Genomic DNA, 24,977 nt, shown 5'->3' with positions numbered 1-24,977 from the left:
ATCAAACACTGAAAAGGTAAAGCTAAAGTTGAAGAAAAAATTGTCTTTCACAACACACACAAACAGAGAGACAGACACACACACACACCCGCACATTAAATGCAAAACCCATCATACTTTCAAACTGCACTTTGTAATTTAAAGTAAAAGTCACGCTTTCATTTGCTTTTATCCTTTAAGGGTATTTTCCAAATTAACCATGTTGAAGTGACGTCACATGGGGGAAAAAAGAGTTGACATTTTGAGATTTGTTCAGAGTGAAGATGACCCTCACACAGGGCTATTTCCAGAGATTGCCTCCTTCTTCAAACTAGCGCATGACGTAGTGCACTTTACCTTGCCTCATGGCGAAACATTGTTGTTTGCAAGGATGTGACAGATGTTGTGGTGTGTGTGTTGCCATATTCTGGTAGTACTTCATTCTGAATGTAGTCCTCAATGAAGGATAAGGCCCTGTAACAAAACACCAGTCAAAAACAAACACTGAAACAGGAATGTCAATGATTATACATTGTAACAAAAGCAACATTAATAACTAAAATGAAACCGAAATATATATGTTAATTGTTATAAATAATTAATTGTCTGCATTCACTAAATTCTTCAAGTTAATAAAAATCATCAGTTAAATACACATCCTCACTGCCATCCCCTCCGTTAAAATTCTTGACCTCGTCTGCTGCAATCCCAACACTGTAATATTACAATGCTGACAGTGGTTGCTGTGACTGTAACTTGTATGGGTACTGTGAGTGTGATAAGAAGATATAACTCGGAATAAGAACAAACTAACCCATCCTCTCATAATGTCAGAACATTTACTAAATTATAAATGAACTAAATTAATCCTCACAAAGAGGGGAGGAAATATTTGAACAGCTGAACCTACCTCCCCGAAGCTGTGTAGTCCAGATAAACAGCTGAAACAAGAGAGACAGATGCCATCATTAGTAAACAAAACGGTTCACGAATCACATTTGGTTTTCGCTCCATCCTGAAGTTAATATGATATGTCCCTATCACCAATCATGCATAAATTCAGGTCTAACACTAAAAGTCTAAAAGAAACGTGAAACAACAGTGCTTCATGTTGTCATGATAATGATATGAATAAAGTATTAACAAGCCCAAACCATTTACAATTTTAAACTGTGTCAATGACACAAACTGTGATGACAGAAGATAATTTCTATATCTTTGTGAGCCCAACACAACTTCTAAGAAATTGACTTTATTTCAAACTGTGAAAACTCCTTAAAGGAACACTATATATTGATCTGTTTGGGGGCGGGTGAGGGGGATGTATGGCGAATTTGACGAATCTGAAGAATCTGGGGAATCCACTGTACCTTAACCAAGCAGCATAGGGCACGATTTGCTTGAAAACACACCACTAGTATGGTAATTAATTAAATCAAATTGAGTACATGCACCTCAGGGTACGTGTTGCTTCGATCTCTCTCTTGTTGAAACAAAAAGTAGTTGGCAATTAAGCGCTGCCTGACACCACGTACACAAACAGGCGAAGTAACTCAGTGGAAGTTACCCAACCCAACCCCCATTAAGATTGCTCTTTCTTGGCCTATTTTATGACATTAATGCTTTTAAAACACTTAATTTTGACAAGTAAGGCAGTCCTCCTGCACAGTTACTATTTATAACGCAGTAAAGTTATATACATACTTTGGAAGTGATCTGAGGGACTTTAACCTGGGTTGGCAAAGAATTATCTGAACATCTACTCTTGAAATTATTCTTACCTTTTCTCAGGCCAAATGGTCCACAGAATGTCTTGTCTGTGCCAATGATGCTCTGTGCCACGTAGTCAACAAGGTTCTCTTTCTCTGTGTCTGACGGTACATGAAAATGACTCTTGTTAACCCCATTCGAGTCAAGGGAATAGAACTGACGATCTACAGGTCGCTCCATGTCTGGATCTCTTTCAAAACACGTGTACTTTCACAACAAACTCAACTATGTCAACCATGTTGTTGCATAAGGTAAAAAAGAGTTATCTCCCCTGTCCAAGCGAAACTACTTGCAAACATTTCATTCACGGTTGCAAATTTGTTGCCTCCCTTGTTTTTATTCCAGAGTTGAGTTTGTCAAAAGTGTACACCCTGAATTGTGGTTACGACTAACTGAAACCAAATTCTTACCAGGTTCATTTTCCCCTCAAACAGAATTTGAATTAGGAATAAAGGAAAGAAATTAAAAAAATGTTTTTAGATTGACAGTGAAGAAGATTCGTGTGTTCATGTGCTTGTGTCTGTCTGTATATAGTTAAGCTGGTCTGTTTGATATTATGTATCAGATATCGAATTTCTTTGCAGCAGCAACATTGCAATAGGATAACATTTGATTACATTCTGAAAAACAAAAGTTCTGTATGGTTGTGAGTCAGTAAACAACAGACAACAAAAAGGGAATATCATTCTCCCAAAAATGCATGTGTACATGCACACACACACATATATAACAAGAGAGAGAGAGAGAGAGAGAGAGAGAGAGAGAGAGAGAGAGAGAGAGAGAGAGAGAGAGAGAGAGAGAGAGAGAGAGAGAGAGAGAGAGAGAGAGAGAGAAAAGACACAAAAATGACAATTATGAAAAATAAATAAAATTGTCCAGTCCTATTAGATTCAATATTTTATTTATGTAATAACACTGACCATAAAACAGAATCAATAAAGGCCTTAAAGGGAGACATACAGTCAGCATCACATAAAGGATTATTATGACATCTTATTTCATATAACAGACAGTCTAAAATGTCCTGCTTGGTTTCACTGCCATAAGACATCAAAGTTGAAACCAACTCTGAAAGTGAACATCAACCCAACCTGAGGAGAATATTTCATTGCAAAGTCAACCCCAGCTGTAAATTAAAGAGCACAGATGGAATTTTCACATTTTTATATCTGCTAAAATAGAGCAAGAAAGCCATATAAACAAAGGCTGAAATCTTAACTTTGTACTTAAAGGCACACACCTTCTTGTAAAATGGTTTTGCTCACGGCTTGACATGGGATAAGTGAATCCCTCCACTTGGTCACATACCAAAAATTAACACCCTGGGTGCTTGCTGTGCAGTGGAATCTTCTTATGTATCATGATTTTCATGAAAGAAATGAATTCATCACAAAATTCCAACTCACCAATCAAACAGTCAGGGTGTTGATTTTTAGTATATGACCAAGTCGAGGGATTGTGTTAGCCTGATCTGAGAGCCCAACTGTTCTCACGAGAAGGTATGTGCCTTTAAACATGCATGCACTTCCCTTCCTGTGTAAACAATCATGTCTACCATGCAGATCTTTCAATGGATTTTACCTAAGACAAGGGCATGGACACTCAACAACAAACCAAAAGCCTGGCAGGTTCTGGGGCACAGCTTGAATGTTTTGCTGAGATAATTTCACAGCGTGTCATCACTGATGGAATTGATTCAGCCAAAAAATCCAATTCTCCAACAGGGAGCAGTTATAGGCCATAGATTTGTGGTACAGTGGGAAAATGCTCTTACCACAGGTAAAAACCTGGAGAGATCTACGGTGTAGACGATGTTTAGAAATAACTCCTGTTTTCATGAGCTGTGAAGAGTTGCTTTGAATTGGACAAAATGTGGGGGGGTGAGGGGGTGTGGGGCAAGCAAACCCATGTAACATTATAGGCCAATCATTATCCACGTATAGAGACACGCCACTTGATAATGATTGGCCGACAATGTCACGCAGGTTTGTTTGTCCTCCCTTTTTCAAAGGAAAAGCAACTAGATCTTCACAGCCCATATGAACTTGACCGAGTTATTTCGAAAATGTGTCAGTTTATAAGATGGTCCACGTAGGAAGGAAGGTACCTCTAACTTCTGGGCAAGGGAGTCACCATGAATTTATCTGTGCCCCTTTTTTCAGCCATGAAAATGCCAGTATTGCAGCTTCCCAAATGAACCGGCTGTTCAGGGATGTAATTTCAATTACATACACAAATGAGTCAGATCAACACTCGCAGCCACACACACACACATGAGTTATAATGCACATTAGCTGTCATTTTGATTGGATCATAACTGATTACAACAAGAGTATCATATCATAGTGATAGGTATGCTGCATGGCAAACAAGACAATCATGAGTCACTAAAAATGACTCTAAGCTGCAGTAAGCTGACAATTATTAAATTGCCTTTAATTGACGATGATCGGAAATAACTCTGTAGGGTTTGTACGGGTTGTGAAAGAGTTGTTTCTCTTGGAAACACTGAGGCAAACAACCCCACATGACATCATAGGCCAATCACTAGCGAGCGGCACGTCTCAACATGTGGTCGGAGAGAAACAACTCTTTTACAACCCATACAATTCCAACAGAGTTATTTCCTAAATTTGTCTATTGTCAAATTATTCTTAAATGAAGATCTTCTTCTGCCTTGCGTACCTGGTCCTTCATAGGCCTTTTTATCATTTCAAGACAAAATGCTTTAGGTTAAATCATGTAATATTATTTACTGCATAAAACAACAACAGCTTCCATACCATTTTTAAACAAATGTATTCTTGAATAAAATGTACAAAATTCATTTTTGTATACAAGTACTGGGATCAAGGCCCTACTGCCATATAAAACCAAAACGTACCACTCTGTATGCACACTGTAAATAGACATGAAATACAAAATATCAGATTAAAAATTTGTTTTAACTGCTGTTAACACAATATCAACAACAAAAATATTAAAAAAGATAATGTCACAACTGCTAAGACACATACTCTGGAACAGCTGCCTTGAAGTTAAAACAATTACTTAAAGTGCATAGTTTGCAATAAAACGTGCATACAAATAATACCTGTAATAACAATTTTTATAAAAAATTAAAAATAAACAGTAACAAGTTGATGCAGCGTTCACATACTCAGTATTCCCTCCCTCCCTCACCCCCCCCCACACGCACACACATAAACACACCACTTTAACAGCCTGTAGACCTCTATTTACAGTTCACTGTAGAGCTGAAGTCATCTTCTACTCAGTCAAATGTCAGAAATGTCGAAGAGCACACAAACAATGAATTACTTTAAAAGTTTCACAAAAAGTATAACAATATATCAAGTAAAATGCTTTTGCAAACGGTAAACATTAAAAATTGTATAGGATATTTAATTTCCACATTTTCAGCCACATAAAATCAGCAGCAGACTTTAGTCATGCTTTGTACATAAAGGTAGTATTTCAGAGAAAAAAATAAGCTACAGCAGAAGACTTTCTAAGACCTTCAAAAATCTGAGAAAGTCAGGTGTTGAAAAGGAGGGAGTCTTCAAGTGGAAATAAATTTGCAGCGGTTATGACCAGAAAATGTGAAGAATAAAAAACAAGATCTTAAAAGGGGGGGAAGTCCAAAATCTTGGGTCCTTAACAGGGGGTTCCACTGTACTTCAGTAAAGCAGCAGGAGCTTTTTTCTCCCTTGATTTCAACGTCTGTTGTCTTCTATGAATAGTGCCCAGCCTGGAGGTACAGTCACCGTCTAGTCACCTGTATTAAATCTTGAGATACAGTGTCAAATCTAGTGTCAAGCTCAAAAGATCAGCAAAAGAGCTATTGCACTGGTTGTCTCAGAAACCGGTATAATCTAAAAGACAAGAAGAATCCATCCCCAAAAACTGGCCACTAAAAACACAAGTCAAATGATTGTGTTGTAAGCAATAGCTTCAGTCTAATAGGACACACTCAATCAATGCCGATGGAACTGACCGGGATTTTACAAAACACAAAAGTATCGCGACACACAAGATTTCACGATGCACATGAACATATCGCAACAGACAAATAAAACAACTTCAATAAAGTAGCAGGAGCAGAAAAGAAAGACAAGTGGTCCAGATGTAAATATCTGTATTGAAAAGCCTTCACCAGGAAATGTACAGCAGTCAGCTGCAGACAGCAGTTTTTCATGATTTTCAACACTCACTTGTATATTTGAAACCCTTTTGTTTGCCTTCAAATGGAGAACATCTGTACAATTATCAACATAATGAAAATAATCATCATCATAATCACAGAAGCCATACATTTTTCAAAACAAAAACTTTATCAGCAGGTGGCAGTGTGGTGTAGCTACACCCAAGGACACAGTCATCACCAGGTGGATATCACATCAAGCAGCCGGTCTGAGAGATACTTTGAGCACCCCTGGCTTTTCAACACAGTCATCAGCAGGTGGATATCACATCAAGCAGCCGGTCTGAGAGATACTTTGAGCACCCCTGGCTTTTCAACACAGTCATCAGCAGGTGGATATCACATCAAGCAGCCGGTCTGAGAGATACTTTGAGCACCCCTGGCTTTTCAACAAATCTGAAACAGTGAATACAACTAAACTGTAACTGGTATTTATATTCTTAGCCGATCAATGTCTTGTTCTGTAATCATACTTTTCTTTTGTCGTGTGTATCTTGATTTTTAATAAATCATTTAGGGTTGACTTTTATTAAATCATTTAGGGTTGACTTTTAATAAATCATTTAGGGTTGACTTTTAATAAATCATTTAGGGTTGACTTTTATTAAATCATTTTGGGTTGACTTTTAATAATTCATTTATGGGGTCAAAAGAACAAAACACAGGGAGGGGGGGGGGGGGGGGGGGGATGTGTGTGTGTGTAGACAGATGAGGAACACACTCAATTTTGAGATACTGTATCACACATTTGCAGACATTCAAGAAAACTTTACTGTTTAACATCATTTTTTCCCCTACAGATTGTTATTTCAGTTCACCTGCTAAAAATAGAACCGACTTTCACTCTCACATGTTAAGAAGATTCACAATTTGGCAAGCTTACAACATGGAACTTCAAGATGCTATCACGGAAATTTGCATTTGGCAAGCACACTGTCTTCTTCTTGTTCTTCTGCATTCATGCGCTCAAAGTCCCATGTACACTCTGTGCTGTTTGCACGAGTGGAACATTTATGACCCTTTTTACCCCGCCAATTAGACAGCCATGCACCGCTTTCAGGGGAGGCATGCACACAAATCTAGAAGGTCCTGTAAATCCATCCAGCACATTTTTCCTATTTACCTATACTCAGCATTCTCCAGGTAAGCTTTGACGGCAGGTTTGATCTTGGCCACTCCGTGCTGGCTGTGCTTGCCCTGCCCCGTCACCACGTTCAGGTGCTGCCGATGCACACCAGAGTTCACCTGCAACGCTGTACAAAAATCCCAAATATATTTAATTTCATGCAAAATCCTCAAAGTGACACAGAATGGGTGGAGTAGTGGAACCCTCCATTTAGAACCTCGATAAGTCTGTGAAAATCATGTCCTAAAAGAGAGGAAGCCTTAAAATGGAGGTAAATTTACAGACATTATGAACATAAGATCTGAAAAAGTAGGGTCTTAAAAGGGAGGTTCCACTGTAGTCAGAGATACAACTGTAGTCAGAGATACAACTGTAGTCAGATAGACAACTGTAGTAAGAGATACAACTGTAGTAAGAGATACAACTGTAGTCAGAGATACAACTGTAGTCAGAGATACAACTGTAGTCAGAGATACAACTGTAGTCAGAGATACAACTGTAGTAAGAGATACAACTGTAGTCAGAGATACAACTGTAGTCAGAGATACAACTGTAGTCAGATAGACAAAACAAAGTGTGAACAGAGGGATGAGTGAGTAGTCATGGTGATTTGCATAAACAATTACATTCTGTATACTTTAATGTAAACTGGACACTTCAAATCCTGTATCAAGTGTCAAAATCGCTTGTAGCAGGCTAATTGCCCCCCAGACAATTGCCCCTGACAACTGTCCCCCGGACAATTGCCGCCCTAGATTGAAAAGATCTCCGCACAAATTTAATAGGTTTTTGCCTTCTGTTTGTCGCCTTCTGGTTTAATTAGATTTATAAGTAGATGTCATACACACATTCAAAAGCACACCCAAAGACACACACACAAACACGCATACACACTTCCTTGCCCTCTCTCCCACAGACACGAACAGAGAGAGAAAAAACAGCAAAAGAAGGCACTGAGCACAAAGAGAAGGCAAGCAAAGTTTGTGAACCTTTTTTTCTCACAGACATACAATCAAAACACACACACACACACACACACACACACACACACACACACACAAACACACACACACGAAAGAGAGGCTAGGAAAGTTTAAGAACCTTCTTCTTTCTCTCCTAGAACGCGTTTCAGGATGGCTATGGCTTCCTCAACATGGAATCCATGCAGGTCCAAGGTCATCTCCCTGTCCACCTTGGTTTGCCTGAAAATAGTCACGAGTCAACAAATAAAGATCTGATAACCAAAGGGAAGTAAGCGTTTTGGGGAACCAGTCTCCTGGCACCCGAGAGAATGACAGGCATTGAAATGAACAAGCAACTTTCATCCTCTTTTCAACTTTTCGATTTGTTGAAGATTGTCAACAAATAAAGATATATATGGAACTTGAGAAAGGATAGAGGTTTAAGTCTACGCCTTTTCTTACAACCTGTCCTTAAATCTAATACAAAATTCGAATAAATGATAAACACACAAAACAGGTAGAATAAAAACAGACAAATAAGCAAACACATGAACAAACAAACAAACAACCAGCACAATGACAAAATAAGCAAAGAAAAAAACATATATATATATATAATAATAATAATAAGCAAACAAAAACAGCAAATCAAAAATGAAAAAGAAACAAGCAAGCCCGACTAGTTTAAACAAAATTGATTCAGGGTATTGGTGGTAAAAAATTAATAGATCTGTTATCTTTCAGTGACTCTGTGAAACAGGTCCTGAATATAGTTGAGCATTTTGCCATGATATACTTTATACATCATTACAGCCTTATTAAACTGTAACTGTTTAACTAGAGGAAGGTAATTCAGATTCTTTAACTTCAAATCAGCTGACAATTAGGGACCATTTAACATGAGTTTAGCTGCCCGACGATGTAGAGAGTTTAGACAATGTAGATGATGTAAAGAAAAGCAACCAAGGGAAAAATTCAGCCATTATCTAAATTTGCATTTGTAAAAATTAAATAAAGAGGAAATGTCACCCAGATCAAAGTGTAGATAGTTCTGTTGAGAAAAAAAAAGTATTCAAACAAATTTACTTGCTAAATGGAGTATGTGAGAAATAAAATCCATCAAATACTTTTACAAAAGAATGTTGCCGAAAAGATCAGTTTTAATCTCGCAGCACTATCAATATCTTTCTAAAGTTCTAAAACAGATTTTGTTGGCATCCATATGATTCAAATATGTTTTTGAGAGAAAAATCCTACCTGGTTTCCAGCATTTTTTCTGAAGCCCTGGTGTTGGCTTCCTTCATCCTTGAATAGTGGTTATGAGCCTGGAACAAACATCAAAACAGTTTGAATTCTGTCAGCATGTTCGTGTGTTTCTGTGCGCATATGTGTGTGTGTGTGTGTGTGTGTGTGTGTGTGTGTGTGTGTGTGTGTGTGTGAGTGTGCATGTGTGTATGTGCGCGCGTGAGTTTGTGTGTGCATTTAGTAGAGAGAGACAGAGAGAGAGAGAGAAAGAAAGAGAGAGAATTGAATTGAATTGAACTTTATTTAACAAGGATTAAGATTTAAGGCTATGCCTTTTCTTACAATCTGTCCTTGGGACGCACAGACACACAATGATAAAATTGAAAAATTAAAAATTAAAAAGTTAAAAAGTTTACCAACAAAAGGAGGTCAGAAAACTTCAGCACGTGATGATAAAGATGACGATGACGATGACGATGATGATGATGATGAAGTGTGTGTGTGCATTTAGTATAGAGAGAGAGAGAGAGAGAGAGAGAGAGAGAGAGAGAGAGAGAGAGAGAGAGAGAGAGAGAGAGAGAGAGAGAGAGGGAGAGAGAGAAAGACACAGACAGACAGATACAGACAGACAGACAAAGAGAAAGACAGACAGATAGAGAGAAAGACAGACAGACAGACAGACAGACAGAGAGATTTGACAAAAATACCCCAAGAAGACCATACTAGAGCATAGTGGAGCTGATCATTTGAAAAGCAATATTCAATGTTCATGTCAGATGTCAACTATGAAAATCACCCATATTGCCATCAACCATAGTTTACTGACATACACAGAACAGGGAAAAGTAACCATGAACGCTTTGGTTGGTCCCTTGGGTAGTTGTTGTGGAGAGGTTCGATTGTAGTACATTTTTACTGAGGACAGTTCATATGAAAGTACAGTGAAACTTTGAAATTGTTTTAGGATCTAAAAAGAAACTGGGAAAATCACTTTTAAAAGGGAGCGAGTCTTAAAATGGAGTACATTTATGGACATTATTAACAGAAGATCTGAAAAAAGTAGGGTCGCAAAATGGGGGGAGGTCTCAAAATGTGGTTTCTTAAAAGGGAGGTTCCACTGTATAGCACTCTCTGTCAGCAGCTATCAGAAACAAGCCTACCTGTTGAGAGTAAAAGGCAGCAACTTCCTTCATTCCCCTTCTGTGTGCCTCGTGTGCTTTAGTGAAGCATTCTCTGCGCATGCGGTAATGCAACAGAGCCTCCTGACGCAACTCCTGGTAATCGGCATCTTCTGTGTACCAGGCATCCCAGCGCTGGTAGTGCTCCCCGCTCCTTTCACCAGAGTTCTGCGGAGAAAATCAGCTATAATTAGTGCACAGAAACACTAAATTCCCCAAATGAAATATCAAGGTATTCAGCACAAAGAACCACAGGTTCTGCTTGTAAAATCAGAAGCTACTCAGCACAAGAATTTTGCAAACAAAATCAGAGGCTAATCAGTGCAAAGCAAAACATCAAGTTACTCCAATGTTTCTCAAGGTATTCAGCACAAAGAACTACAAGTTCTGCTTGTAAAATCAGAAGATAATCAGCACACGAGTGTTGCTAACAAAATCAGAGGCTAAACAGTGCAAGGAAGCAGAGTTCTGCTGACGAAATAAGAAGCTAATTAGCACAAAGAAACACAGATTTCTGCTAACTAAATCAGATGCTATTCAGCACAAAGAAGGAGAGTTTTGCTAACCAAATCTCACACACAAAGGGGGATAAGGCACTAGCAGGACTGCAAAGAAGTAGACCTGGGAGATCAGACAAATATCCGCCCTTAACCCACACAGAAGGCCACTGTCTTAACCACTAGGCTATTGTGCCCTTCACTCTGCTGCATAACAATACTGGGTGACCCCCAAAAAATGCAACCCATAAAAATGATAACTTCTACATCTGTAGGCCGAATAACTTCATATTTGGTGTACATTAACTTTAGCTAATCTATGACCAGTGGCAAGTTTGTAGGTCAAATGGTCTGACTTAAGTGCAATTTCAAAAAAAGTTTCAAAATTCGGGGACTGACTAACAGTTTCAGGTTTGAAGGTAATGTATGCCAAATATGAAGAAATTCAGTCTACAGATGTAGAAGTTATTAGCATTTTTGTGGGTTGCATTTTGTACACCCTGTACAAACACGAAACCATTTTTACACAAAAAAAGCATTACCACATCTCTGAGGCTTTCTTGCTTTGCCACCTCTATGTCAACATCGAAGTCAGCATTGTCTCGCGCTGAAGACATCTCAAGCCTGTGAGAAACCGGCTGTTTGGTTCCCAGGGCGGCTTCGATCACACGCACAGTCGTCTCCAGTGTGTAGCTGAAGCCACAAAAGGCAGATATTAACTTTAATGCAATACAGTCAAACCCCCCTTTCAATACCCCCCCTCAATTTCAGACTCCCTCCCTTGGAAGACCCTGTTTTCTGAGATTTTCTGTTCATAACCTGTGTAACTTGACCCCATTTTGTTTGTTTGTTCGTTCATGGGCTGAAACTCCCACGGCTTTTATGTGTATGACCGTTTTTACCCCGCCATTTAGGCAGCCATACGCCGCTTTCGGAGGAGACCCCATTTGAATACTTCCTCTGTTGTAAAAGACGTGATTTTCTCACATTTGTGGAGGTCTTGAAAGGGGGGTTCCACTGTACTGTTTTTGCAAGTTATTGATCATCAGTTGCAACAACGGTGTTCTTTTGGTCCACTGTACTGTTTTTGCAAGTTATTGATCATCAGTTGCAACAACGGTGTTCTTTTGGGTGAGATTAATTACAAGTAAAAACATGAGCATCAAAAAACAAGAAAGGTTAATCGCTGAAAGATTACATCATAAACAGATCGAAAAGTCCATTAGAATGTCAACCAAGAGATGTTTGAAGAGGACACATAATAATGCGATAATTAACAGAAAATGGACTTGGCTCTGTTAGGTGTCTGTCATTTCTTAGATCTCAAGATGGCAAGTGTCCAATTCTTCATTTTGGAAGGTCAGCAGTCTACCTGATTTTGATTTCTTCAAGATTTGGGCAGGAAAATGATCTGATGTTCCACTACAGTCCCCACAACACTGTGATGCACACAAAACTTACCCATTGGCTTGGAATATTCCCTCTAGAAATTGCTCATCCACACCAGGGAAGTGCTGGTATAACTTTTCACGCTTGAGCTTGGTTGCTATGGCAATATGATCACCTGTTGCTTCCAGCATTTCCACCTGTCAAAAATAATTCAGAAACAAGGATAGCCAACATACCACTCACTATACCTAAATTCTTGTCCTAATTCTGATAGCATGCACTCCAATATCTTCTTCTTCTGCGTTCATGGACTGCAATTCCCACGTATGCTCGTAGGCACGAGTTGAGTGGGCTTTTATGTGTATAGACGTTTTTCCCCCACCATTTACTCCAATTCCGGGGGATAAATGCTCAGTATTTTGGAGTACCTATAACCGAACGAAGTCTAACATAGATTACAGGATTACGGAAAAGATCCTGTTATCCATGTCAGAGTTCGGTGGATTATAGAAACACGAATATACCCAGCATGCTTTCACCAAAAGCGGCGTATCGCTGCCTAAATGGCAGGGTAAAAACGGCAATACATGTAAAAAGCATTCACGCAAAAAACAGGAACGCAGAAGAAGAACATTAAATCTACATTAGAAGCAGGGCTCAGTCTTACTCCAAAAAAATGCAAACCTCAAAAATGCTAAAAACTTTTACATCTGTTGACCGAATCACTTCATATTCGGGGGAAATAACCTTCAGCCTATGAATAACCCCACAAAGTGGCAATGTTGCAGATGAAATGGTCTGACTTTTGTGCAATTTACTAAATTAGGCGATTGACTCAACAGAACGAAGTTTGACATTAAGCGGTAGCAATATTTACCTAATTTAAACCCTCCAGACTTTTACCTTTTGGATTATCTGAATGTCTGAGTATACACAAACACCCCCTAGATCATCGGTGACCTGAAGTAAACAGTTATAGCTAGGTTCAGGGAAATCCCTAGACAGGAAAGCTTTCGTGCCATTGACAATTTCGGAGCTGTAATTTGGGCCACATTTTGGAGAAAGGTAAGTGTCGGTCAGTTTTACCTACAGACTCGTAACTTTGTAGAATATTTGTGGACGAACTGAAGTTCATGCACAACAACTTAGAAAATATTTGCTAAATTCAAATCACCGGAAAATGTAACCCCTTCATTGTAAAGTTACACTTGCGCAATGTCGTGCAAAATCCTTCCATGATATGAACGCATTCATCTTTGGGAAATGCCCTGATCCTGTCTATAATTGCTGTATTCAAGTCACTGATTGTCTAATGTTGATTAGGTATACTATGAATCTTGAAGGCTTAAATTGGGTTAGTTTGGCTACCGCTCAATTTCAAACTTCGTGATGTTGAGTCGATCCCCGAAATCGGCAACTTGTTTTGAAATTGCACAAAAGTCAGATCATTTGATCTGTACAAATTTCACTGTGTGGAAGGGTCATGCAGAGACTAGTTTATGACCTCCAAATATTAAGTGATTCAGCCAACAGATGTAGACTCTATCAAAAATTGTATGGGTTTCATTGTTTTTGGGTCACTCTGTACAACACGAAGTGACCAGCAGACAGGACGAAACAATCTCACCTGTTTCACGTGGTTCTGTTGATTGACCGTCTCTTCATCAATAATGTCCTGAAAGTTTACTGGCTTAGTATATGGCCTGAACCGCGCGAGAGCCGGAGGGGGTGTAGAGTAGCCTTGTAATTGTATATTTAGGTCACTGAAGGGTTTGTGTCGCTGTTTTGTGGATGCAGTCTTTGTTGTCCTGGAGGGCGTGGCAGAAATGGCCGCCAAGGTGCAGTCGATTTCTTCCTCTTCTTGCAGGAACTGAGCCAGGGCTTCGTCTATAACAGTTAAAAAAAAAAAGGGGGTACAAATAAAGGTAATTCCATAACCTTGTTTGGTCCTAGGGGAGTCAGATGTTTGAGATCTCAACTTCTCTAGGGCCAGCTTTATGAGGGTGCCAGCGTGAGAGGCAAGCAATGAGATCTCAACTTCTCTAGGGCCAGCTTTATGAGGGTGCCAGCGTGAGAGGCAAGCAATGAGATCTCAACTTCTCTAGGGCCAGCTTTATGAGGGTGCCAGCGTGAGAGGCAACCAATGAGATCTCAACTTCTCTACAGCCAGCTTTATGAGGGTGCCAGCGTGAGAGGCAAGCAATGAGATCTCAACTTCTCTACGGCCACCTTTATGAGGGTGCCAGCGTGAGAGGCAAGCAATGAGATCTCAACTTCTCAAGGGCCAGCTTTATGAGGGTGCCAGCGTGAGAGGCAAGCAATGAGATCTCAACTTCTCTAGGACCAGCTTTATGAGGGTGCCAGCGTGAGAGGCAAGCAATGAGATCTCAACTTCTCTAGGGCCAGCTTTATGAGGGTGCCAGCGTGAGAGGCAAGCAATGAGATCTCAACTTCTCTAGGGCCAGCTTTATGAGGGTGCCAGCGTGAGAGGCAAGCAATGAGATCTCAACTTCTCTAGGGCCAGCTTTATGAGGGTGCCAGCGTGAGAGGCAAGCGATCTACCAGAATATGGTTCAACAATCATAAAACCAGGAAATTTCATACAAAGGATTCAGTAGATGCTTCCTCCTTCGTTCGCAACCAATCGCTGAGCAAGTACTACATCTACATAAAACTGGTTTTACCCTGCAAAGTGGTTGTACGCTTAAAATGTCACTGGGTATATATCTGTTCAGGAGTCAAACACAAATTGCATAATTGCATTTTCTTTTCCATGAGTGATACCTTTGCTTCTTTTTATACCATTTTCTTTTCAGCATCTTAAATCCACTTAAGGAACAAAGAATCTGCAAAGAATTAAAATTATATAAATTAAACAAACAGAACAAGAAAAGTTAAAAATGTTTATACAGTGCTACCTGCAATGTGTGGACCCTCCGATGAGAGGACACCTCCCTTAAACGGACTCTTTCCATTGTCAATTTGTCTATTATCTCTACCAAAATATGCCTGTCATGACAGGTCACCTGAAATATAGGGACACTTTTGGCTGGTCCCAAGGGTGTCCTTTCATTGCAGGTAACACTATATTACAATGGAGCAACAAACTGAACAATACTGAGAATCAAAACTGTAATTTACTGACTGTCAAGAAAGCTGAGAACAATAGATGATGTTCGGAAATAACGCTGTGAGGGTTTTTATGCACTGTTGAATAGTTGCTGATTCCTTGAAGATGAGGCAAGATGTAAACACGCTGATTAGCATCACAGTGACCAAAGACCTTGTTTTCTCAGACTTTCTGTTCTTAACCTGTGTAAAATTACCCCCATTTTAAGACTCCCTCCTGTTTAAGACCTTGTTTTCTCAGACTTTCTGTTCATAACTTGTGTAAAATTACCCCCATTTTAAGACTCCCTCCTGTTAAAGACCTTGTTTTCTCAGACTTTCTGTTCATAACCTGTGTAAAATTACCCCCATTTTAAGACTCCCTCCTGTTTAAGACCTTGTTTTCTCAGACTTTCTGTTCTTAATCTCTGTAAAATTACCCGCGTTTTAAGACTCCCTCCTGTTTAAGACCTTGTTTTCTCAGACTTTCTGTTCTTAATCTCTGTAAAATTACCCGCGTTTTAAGACTCCCTCCTGTTTAAGACCTTGTTTTCTCAGACTTTCTGTTCTTAACCTGTGTAAAATTACCCCCATTTTACGACTCCCTCCTTCTTTAAGACCCGATTTCTCATATTTTTTTAGGACTTAAAAGGGTCGTTCCACTGTTTTCAGCAAGAGAGCAGTGTGAGCACTAGTACCTTCTCTGAGCTGCCGACTTCTCTCATTCTCTGACACTTCAGGTTGCCCCTGAACACACAGCGACTGTGCCAAACACTGATACAGGTGGTGCGCTGTGCCGTGGTCCAGGTGAACTGTCAGAGATGATGCCGAACCTGAAACATGTCACAACTAATGTAATATGCTACTGCACACCACTGATCATCAACCTATGCAATCACGTGGAAGGAGAAATATGCAATATAATCATTTCCGAAATTACAGTTTCAAAAAACTGGTCATGCAAGGTTAGTTAAATAAATCTAAACAAACATTTCCTACAAATCTGCCAGTGCTAAGAATGTAAACTTGTTATACACTTCCACTAGACAAATTACAGATCAAGCTTACTCAATTGGCTTAAAGTCCACTCTAAATACATAGTCTCCAGGAAATATACAAAGACACAAGACATTTTTGCACTCACCCCTGTTGAGAATAGGCAAGGGTCCAAACAGCTGTTCCAGGTTGGTGACAAGGGCAGTGGGCAGTGGCAAAGCCAGTTCACTGGGTGCGCCACGATCTCTTGGATACTCCACAGAAGATTCCCTCACACAGGCACGAGGACGGATGCCTAACTGTGCACTCAGCGCTGTCGTTTTCGACCCCTGTGGTTGATTCTGCTGCTCTCTCTTTTTATCCACTGCCTGTACAAACTGTGCGTCAGCCACAGATCCTTTCTCGGGCGATGCTTTGGAGCTTTCAGAAGATGATACAGATTCTGAGATAGGTTCCAAGGAGTAAGCGCTACCTTTCTGTGAAGCGGCAGCTGAGGTGAATGCAGTGAGAGAGAACCCATCAGGAAGATTGAAGCCCCCACTTGCCCCTGCTTCGTCCAAACTGATGGTGCGAACCCTTACTGTTTCCATCTTCTCGATTCTCTGCAGCCGCTGCTCACTGCTGTTGATGATCTGCTGCTGAACAGCCGGGCTGTTGTCAGGGATCAGTCTCATGCACAGATCCACAAGAGTCGGAGGAGTAGGCAAGCCTTCCTCCATGCTTTCGCCTAGGACACCGCCAGGTGATCTAGGGCTTGAGTGCACTGACTGGCTACGCTGCTTGGCCATCTCTCGACTCAGCTGTCGCTTGTCCTGTGGGGTGATGGGAGTGGATATCCCCCACTCAAACATGAGCTCCACCGCCATGTCCACGTCATCGTTACACACCTCCAGGACCTCGTTGAGGTGGGCCACAGCCACTCCAGGGAAACAGTCGTACAGCCATTCCACCGACGGTTCGTAAGTGATGTCCACTGTTGTGCTCTTGTCTAGTCTCAGCTTATGGCCTTGGGTCTTTACAGATGAGATGGCTGGACCTGCTAGGTCTGCTGGGACGTAATGGCCATTGGCCGACAGGAACTTGTAGCCATCCTGTGTGTTTGTCTCAGTCCCTTTTGCAGCAACACCAAAGTCTCTGCCTTCGGTCTGTGTTGAGGCAGACCTCTTTCCCTTTGAAGTTACCCTCCGTGACACATCTGCTTTCTCCTCATCTCCGCTGATTTCAGGGCAGGTGTCTGGAATCTGATTTTCCGGCTTAAAGTTTTTCCAGTCAGAACTCAGTTTTTCTTTCACTCCTTCATCAAGGAATGGCAAAAGAGGAGCTTTGTTTTTCTTCCTTCTGACTTTTCTGCGAGGAGACGCCGGGCAGGAGGACTCGCTGTTTTCACCACTTGCCCCGTATGTTGACTGTTTCTCAGGAGACGTGACTGTCAGGACTGACGCTGCGTCTGAGGATGTGTGATCACCAGTGACTTCAGGCTTCTCGTCATCTTCTTCCTCTGAAGAACTGTAGGCCACAAGACCAGAAGCATTGTCAGAAGTTGCCACAATTTCATCTTTTTTCTCAGTGTCTGTTGCACTGGAAGTGGGGTCAGTTTTATGAGAACTGTCACACGTCTGAGCAGTTAGCTCATCACTGTCAACGCCCTCTGAGGACTCAGGGTTTTTAGCATCATCACTAGACTTTTCCGTCTCCTCTGTGACAGTAACACACAGAGAAACTGCAGCACTGGCTTCTTTCTTGCTGACTCCATCTTCTGCTAAAGGTTGGCTCTTCTCAGGTGTCGTGCTCTCCCTTTGTGGCAAGTCTGTTTCTGTCTCTCTGGACTGTTTCCAATCATCTTCTGTCCTCTCTTCTTCTGAAACAGAAGCTCTCCCAGTTTCTTCTTCCACGATAACATCAGAATCATTTGTGAGGTCTGCTTCACTATCACTGTCACTCTTGCTTTCTGTGCTCAGAGGCGCAACAGAGTCTTCCTTGTCTTCATTTGTTTGCACTATCTCCATGTCTTGGGCCTCATCGTCCTTCTCAAATGGTGCCCTCTTATCACCGCTGATGTCTTCTTCAGAGCTTTCCTTCTCCACTTCTGCTGAAATGTACGCTGCTGTCTCATTTCGCCTTGCCAGCTCAACCTCGGTTCCTGATCCCATGCTCACAGAATCTCCGGCCAAAGCCTCCTCCTCCGCCGGTGGTTTTGTCCCGGCTTGATTGTTGTCTTCTTCTGTGTCGACTTTTTCAGACTCACTATTTCTTGCAGACCTTGGCGTCCTTTCTCTTTGAGGCAAGGGCTTTTCCCAAGCTGTTTCCACTTCTAGAACCTTGGTCGCCTTAACCTCAACAGCTGATTCCCGATTTGAGCTAGTATCATTGATACCATCTCGCTTCTGTGTACTGGTCAGAGGAGGCACCTTTGATTTTGCCTTTCGCTGAGGCTGAGACTTTTGCCATGAAAGCAAACCGGGTGACGAACTGCCAGATACAATCTCTTCACCTCTATCTGATGTTCTGTCATCATGGACACCAAGCTGACTACCTGACTGGTCTGTCTCTGCTGAATCTGAAGTTTCAAGAACAGAAAATGGATTGGAGTCTTTAGAAGATTTTGTTGATTCCTTACTTAAACCCTTATTTTTACTACCTTTAGATTTAGTTCGTTTCTGATTAGTTTGTGTGTTCAGATTATCTTTAGTTCGATTTAAATAATCCTTTATCTCACGTCTTTCATTGTCTTTCAAATTAGCCATGAAAATCATAGCTTCTATCTCGTCGTCTTTTACCCCGTCTTTCAGCATTTTCACACATGTGTCTCTGACACTTTGGAATTCTTTTTGAGAGTTTTTCCTCGATCTCCTCCCAGTGGAATTTGACTGTGGCTGTGCTGGAGTCTTCTGTGAATTCTGAACCCCTATGGGTTTTGGTCTGAGTGAAGGCTGCTTCAGATCTGAAGCGGTAGACGAGGTAATGACCTTTTTCCTTGGTTGATTCACTTGAGTTGTCCCTTGCGGTCTGGAAGAAAAGATTGTTTTATTAAATCCAAAGTAAATTTCAACCATACAGTTTGTCCAAGTCTGAAGTAGCGCATACAACTTTTTTCTTCTTATTAAGAAGAATAAATATATGCAACCTAGACGTCAGGTCTTTTCAACAAAAGCTTGAGCGGCCAATTGTCTTGAATCCCTTAAAAGCAGTGACAAATTTGGTAAAAAACCCAGAATTATACAATAGTGCTTAATGCCTTGTTCCCAGTGTTTCAACATTCTTACCTCTCCTGTTACAGTAGGTATTGTCTTGACGAAACAGAAAGCATAGACATACACACACACTCTAATCCTTTTCTGTAGTCTTTATTTGTATCAAAGTAAAGACAGATACTTTCCTTCATGTAAGCTTTTACATATAGTCTGGGGACTCGTGGCAAGAATACACCACAATACTGCAAATCATTGAACAAATTGTAGTTTTCTCAGCAATTGCACATAAACGTACAAAGAATCGATTAAGAGGATGACACAAGTCATCCAGCAAGTATGAAAGGGTGAAAAAATTAATTAAATAAAAATCGTTTCGAAGGTAAACAACGCAGTGCGGGAGATAACTCCAACACGATTGATCCGCGACCTTGTGAATATTAGCCAATCAGATTTTAGACGTATCGCTTTGCGCGGAATACTTGTCGTCTGCTTGAAGAGCAACAGCATGGTGTTTGAGTTTGCAGAATGAAGGCGCCTGCTATATATTTTGCACCCACGACCTTCGAGTAAACGGTAAGATGCTTTCAGTTACATGTATACATGTTTTAATGGGGGAGGGGGGTAGACGGGAGGGGGTGAGGGGCGCGCGAAAGTGATTGCAATGAATGCCAGATCTGTATCTGTGTCAATACGTTGAAAAACCACTTCTGTCATTTGATCGACGGAAGGGAGGTGCGCATATAAATAAGTCCTAAACTGGGTGGAGATCAGATTTAAAGATCTCCATAGATCCTGCCAGAACTTGATCGTCCTGTAGATGGTTCCAGTCTACGATGGGTCTGGGAAAATAAGAGTTCCTGTGAAAGCAGCGGCTATTGTTCGTAACACTGTTTCAACAATATTATTTTGTTGACACAAAATCTTGGAAACGCCTTGCTGTTTAGATCTGTTCGTGTTTACCTTGCTTTCGTTTTTATGTGGCCCTGACAGTCAGAAATCAAATTGAATTTTGTACATCTTCGATATGTAGGTAATTGGTAATTAACTCTTGAATCTTGATGATGTTATTGCATGTACAGAAATCGATACGACAGTCTATTAACATTATATGTATCATAAGAAAACACAGACATTTGAAGTGCATGCTTCATTCAATCCACGTGCGTTTTGCGTGCGGTCACTACTGGGTTCTCTCATTCGCTGCACAGAGCCGTAGACGATCATGTCACATATCTAATGTAACCTAATATTCTAGCCATGCGTGTTGGTACGTGTGTGTGTGTGCCGTGTGCCGGTGTGTGTGTGTGTGTGTGTGTATGTGTGTATGTGTGTATGTGCGTGTCTGTGTTTGTGTGGGTGTGTGTGTTAGTGGGTGTGTGCCGTGTGCGTGCCTGTGTGGGTGTGTGTGTGTGTGTGGGGGGAGAGAGAGAGAGAGAGAGAGAGAGAGAGAGAGAGAGAGAGAGATAGAGAGAGAGAGATAGAGAGAGAATGTATGTGTGCATGTGTGTTTTTATGTGTGTGTGTGTGTGTGTGGGGGGGTAGTTAAGTCGCATACAGCATTGTCTTTCATGTGATTTATTTCCTTGTTTGTCTGTATTTGATTCGGTTTTATCACTCTGGATACAGAGACGTTTCCTGACCCTCGCATCAGTCAAGCGAAACCATGGATTCAAGACCACTGCCAAAACAAGGAACGTCTTCTGAAGACACGGTTCGCGAAGGTATGAGGCGAAAGGGTGAGGGGGGGGGGGGGGGATATGCCTGCTCGCTTGTGTATTAGGTGTGTGTGTGTGTGTGTGTGTGTGTGTGTGTGTGTTGTTTGATTAAGTCACAAATAAAATTGTTTTGCAGTTGATTTATTGCCCTTGTTTGTTTTCATTAGGTTATCTCATCCTGGATGCAGAGACTTCCCTGGACCCTCACAATCTCCCGGAATCTGTCCAGGAAAAAAGCTTGGATCCCAGACCACTGCCAACACAAGAGGAGTCTTCAGAAGAAGCGGTTCATGAAGGTAATTCACACCCATCAATGTTGGAGGCCCGTGCCCTGGTCGACTGGTCTTTATGTGCGATATGCCAAACAGAAACAGAAGAAAAATTAGTAAATCCGACACAATCAACATTTGCCAAAGCTGGCGTGCAGACTGGGTACGGTCGTGTCGTCGACAATATTTTGAAACTTGAAGCCCTTGGGGATTCGTCTGTGTTTGTTTTGAACAAGGATCTCCTTGAACAAGGTAACGATATGAAGACAACCTTTGAAGAGAAAAAAGCTGTATGGCACAGAACCTGCAGGAACAAATTTGATACCAGAAAGTTGCTCGTGCTGAGAAGAGATACTTGAAAGAAGAAGATAATGACCAGAAAGAACTGCACAGCCCCGTCAAAACAAGGAGGACGATAGGACCTGTGTGTGACCGCGATGTGGAAAAGATGGTACTTCTGAAAAACTTGTGAACGCATGTACATTTACCATCTACCAAACAATTCGTGAATATGCAGAGATTGTGCAGGACCGATCACTCTTGGGAAAATTATCAGAGGGGGATATGCATGCCTTGGACGCCAAATCATTCATCTTGCAAGTTGACTTTGTACAATAAATCTAAAAAAAAGCCTTAGCAGAACGGGGAATTAATGACGCACACGAACAAAATGAGTTAACAGTGTTAAGTCAACTCCTTTCTTTCATTGAAGAAGAGAGAGAAAGCAAGTCCATGTCACTGTTCAAAATGTCTGAACTGTGCAAAGTGTATGACAGCCAGTTTCGTGAGCTGGACTGTTCATATAACAAAAAGGTTCATACAACAAGACTCAAAGAAAGACTTCTTCATATGGTGCCAAATCTGCAAGCTCAAAGGCAAGGTAAAGAAACTGTCCTTATTTTCGATACAGACGTCAGCAGTTTGCTGAATTTTGCAAGAACATTAGATGATGACGCATTTCATCTTGCACGTGCCGCACAGATTGTCCGTAAAGATATCCTTTCCAAAGACTATTGTTTTGACGGTACTGTTAAGGCCTCAGCAGACGTTGTTCCCGAAAGTCTGCGTGCACTCACATGTATGATAATGCATGGAAACGTGTCTGGTTCGACTTTGACGGAGATCAGCAACAAGCAGAAGTCAGTGTCGTCAGTTTCCGAAGTTCTGATGTTCAACACAAGGAAAGGAGACAAGAGAAGTAAACGACCCACATCTTCAAGGTCATTTCACTCAACGTCGAGGGAAACACCACTGGCCAGAAAGAGAAAATGTAAGTTTTACGCCCTCACGGCAAAGCCATTAGGGGCATGTTACACGGAAAATCGGCCTTTGTATGAAAATAAAAAATAAAAATGCAGGGGGGGGGGGGGGGGGGGTAGGGGTGTAGACCGCTGGCTGCCGGCTGCTAGAGGAGACCTGAAATGAGCTAGGGACCGGGTTGGGTCGTCTTGGGTCAGTGCTGAAATGGATACTTTATTGGCTGTTGCATGCATGTATTCGTGTTTCCAAGGCCTGAGGCTTTCGCTGTGACCCTGGGATCTTTATCGTGCGCATGCGTGCACACGGAGGGTGTTCGGACACCGAGGAGAGTCTGCACAAAGTTGACTCTGGGACACACATCTCGCGCCGAACTTGGGGGTTGAACCCACGCTGATAGTAACAACCGGTTTTAAAGCCAGCGCCTCTACCGACTGGGCAAACTCCCCACCCAATATGTTGGGGTCAAGAAGTTCCATGGAGGGCGGGGGGTATGGAGTAACACATAGTGTTTTGCTCAGAACATTCCCACCCAAGCAGAGCCGCGCTAGGGGTACGCATTACCGTGGAGCTGGCAGTCAGTGCTACCAAATGTCTTCTGTGTCTACCACTCGGTAGCGCAAGCAATCTGATGCAGAGTCAGGAGGCGGTTTGGTACAAGAGAACCTTAGAGGCCACAGCCTCGGCCGTCTAAGGGATCTGTGTGTATGGAGGCACATTTGGTTTCTGAGGTTCAAGCGGAGCTGTTGCATCTGCTCCCAAGTTCCCGTCTCTCAGGAGGCGTTTTTGGTATGGAAGCAAACCTGTAGGTTGGGGCCTCTGCCTTTCAGGATGCCAGGACTACAAAATGTGTGTCTGTGGATCTGTGCTGTGCTGGGTCTGCTGCAAGCACACTAGAACCAGCTCGCAACAGTTGAGGTGAACAGATTGGTGACCAAGACCATCATCGGTATCTCTCCGAATGATGGGTGTGGGCGGAGAAAGTCTCCCAGACTAAGGGCATTCTCCCTTCTGTAGCGGATGAGACTAGCCATCTCTTCCTTGAGAGTGTCACAACCTTCAAACACGTGTTTGAGGTGTCCAGTCTTGCCACACTGACAGACTGCCTTGTCCCAGTAGATGCGGCTGCTGACCGTGCGCAAGCGACGCAACAGGCTCATGGGTCTCGGGGGGAGTGGGAGGTGGTGCCCTTTCCTATTGTAGGGGAGGTGTATCCATCCTCTCTCTTCACATGTTTGTGACAGAGTCTGCTCTCTTTCCTCTCTTTTTAGCTTGGCTAGCAGCAGTTTGGCTTCCTGGCAGGAGAGCCGAATGTCTGTCATTGGCATGGTTGACATAGCCGCTGGCCATATATATATATATATATACTGGCCTTCTTTTATACCTCAGAACAAGGCAGAAGGAAGTCATGTGCTCCTGTGACGGCTCATGTTACAGAAGTGACATCCAGGCCTCATAAACATCGAGATAGACGGAAGTTCTGTATTGTTGTTTGCGGGAAAGTAAGGTAAGTGATATCAAGCTCATGATCACTCAAAATGCGTGTCAAGCGATTTAGTGATCTTGTTACCTTTCCAATGGATACATTGTTTACTCTGATAAGCAGATATGGATCCATCAAACATTGCTGTTTTGCGAAAGTTTGAGAAGATGTCGCGTAGGCATCGTTTCCCTTTTCGCGAGTAAAACGAACAACACGCGCCCCGAAACCGAGTTTACAATTTGGTGAAAGATGTATTTCTTTCACTGTGAACATGAGACTGCGTGCTTTTGTGTCTTTAATTGTCGCAGGGGATACTAAAAGGATGTGTTCTTGCTCTGTTTTGCACTTTTACTAACTTGCTAATTTTGTGTGCGATTTTAGGAAATGATGCTTTATTTTTTATGACGAGTATAATCGTGATGATTTAATCAAATTGTCATCCTCTCATGCCATTAGGAATACTAAAGGGCTTTCTTTTTCTCATTTTGCAAACCTGATTCTGACAGAAACTGGCAGTATAGAGACTTTTAGAAATGATGCGTTTCTTTTTATGAAGAGTATAGGTTTGAAGGTCATGACCTTTTCCGATCAGTTGTGTCATCCTCTTA

At 41.6% G+C, this 24,977-nt stretch overlaps 2 protein-coding genes across 3 annotated transcripts in view; both read right to left on the bottom strand.

The window, feature by feature from the left end:
* Positions 1–1,989, bottom strand: part of LOC138968554 (uncharacterized) — a 35,316-nt gene extending 33,327 nt beyond the window's left edge. The window contains exons 1-3 of the mRNA XM_070341132.1: positions 1,761–1,989; positions 890–920; positions 337–453 (exon numbers count right to left, since the gene is read on the bottom strand). Of these exons, the coding sequence (XP_070197233.1) occupies positions 337–453; positions 890–920; positions 1,761–1,929 (317 nt within the window). The 5' untranslated portion in view covers positions 1,930–1,989. The remainder of the gene's footprint in view (positions 1–336; positions 454–889; positions 921–1,760) is intronic.
* Positions 1,990–2,628: 639 nt separating this feature from the next.
* The window catches only part of LOC138968573 (NEDD4-binding protein 2-like), a 33,071-nt gene continuing 10,722 nt past the window's right edge, over positions 2,629–24,977 (bottom strand). The window contains exons 7-17 of one of the 2 annotated variants that reach the window (XR_011456228.1): positions 16,603–19,460; positions 16,157–16,291; positions 13,978–14,237; positions 12,423–12,547; positions 11,504–11,654; positions 10,447–10,632; positions 9,299–9,366; positions 8,181–8,281; positions 7,077–7,206; positions 4,226–6,349; positions 2,629–4,182 (exon numbers count right to left, since the gene is read on the bottom strand). Coding sequence is in view for 1 of the 2 variants with exons in the window: in XM_070341152.1 (XP_070197253.1) it covers positions 6,298–6,349; positions 7,077–7,206; positions 8,181–8,281; positions 9,299–9,366; positions 10,447–10,632; positions 11,504–11,654; positions 12,423–12,547; positions 13,978–14,237; positions 16,157–16,291; positions 16,603–19,460 (4,066 nt within the window). In the remaining variant the exon portion in view is untranslated. Of the gene's footprint in view, positions 6,350–7,076; positions 7,207–8,180; positions 8,282–9,298; positions 9,367–10,446; positions 10,633–11,503; positions 11,655–12,422; positions 12,548–13,977; positions 14,238–16,156; positions 16,292–16,602; positions 19,461–24,977 lie in introns of both variants that reach the window. The other variant, XM_070341152.1, reaches the window with a different exon arrangement.

The sequence above is a fragment of the Littorina saxatilis genome, linkage group LG6 (genome assembly GCF_037325665.1).
Source record: "Littorina saxatilis isolate snail1 linkage group LG6, US_GU_Lsax_2.0, whole genome shotgun sequence".
In the NCBI taxonomy this organism is placed as follows: Eukaryota; Metazoa; Mollusca; class Gastropoda; order Littorinimorpha; family Littorinidae; genus Littorina; species Littorina saxatilis.
The sequence above is the reverse complement of the archived record's forward strand: the minus strand, read 5'-3'. Positions and strand labels throughout refer to the sequence as shown.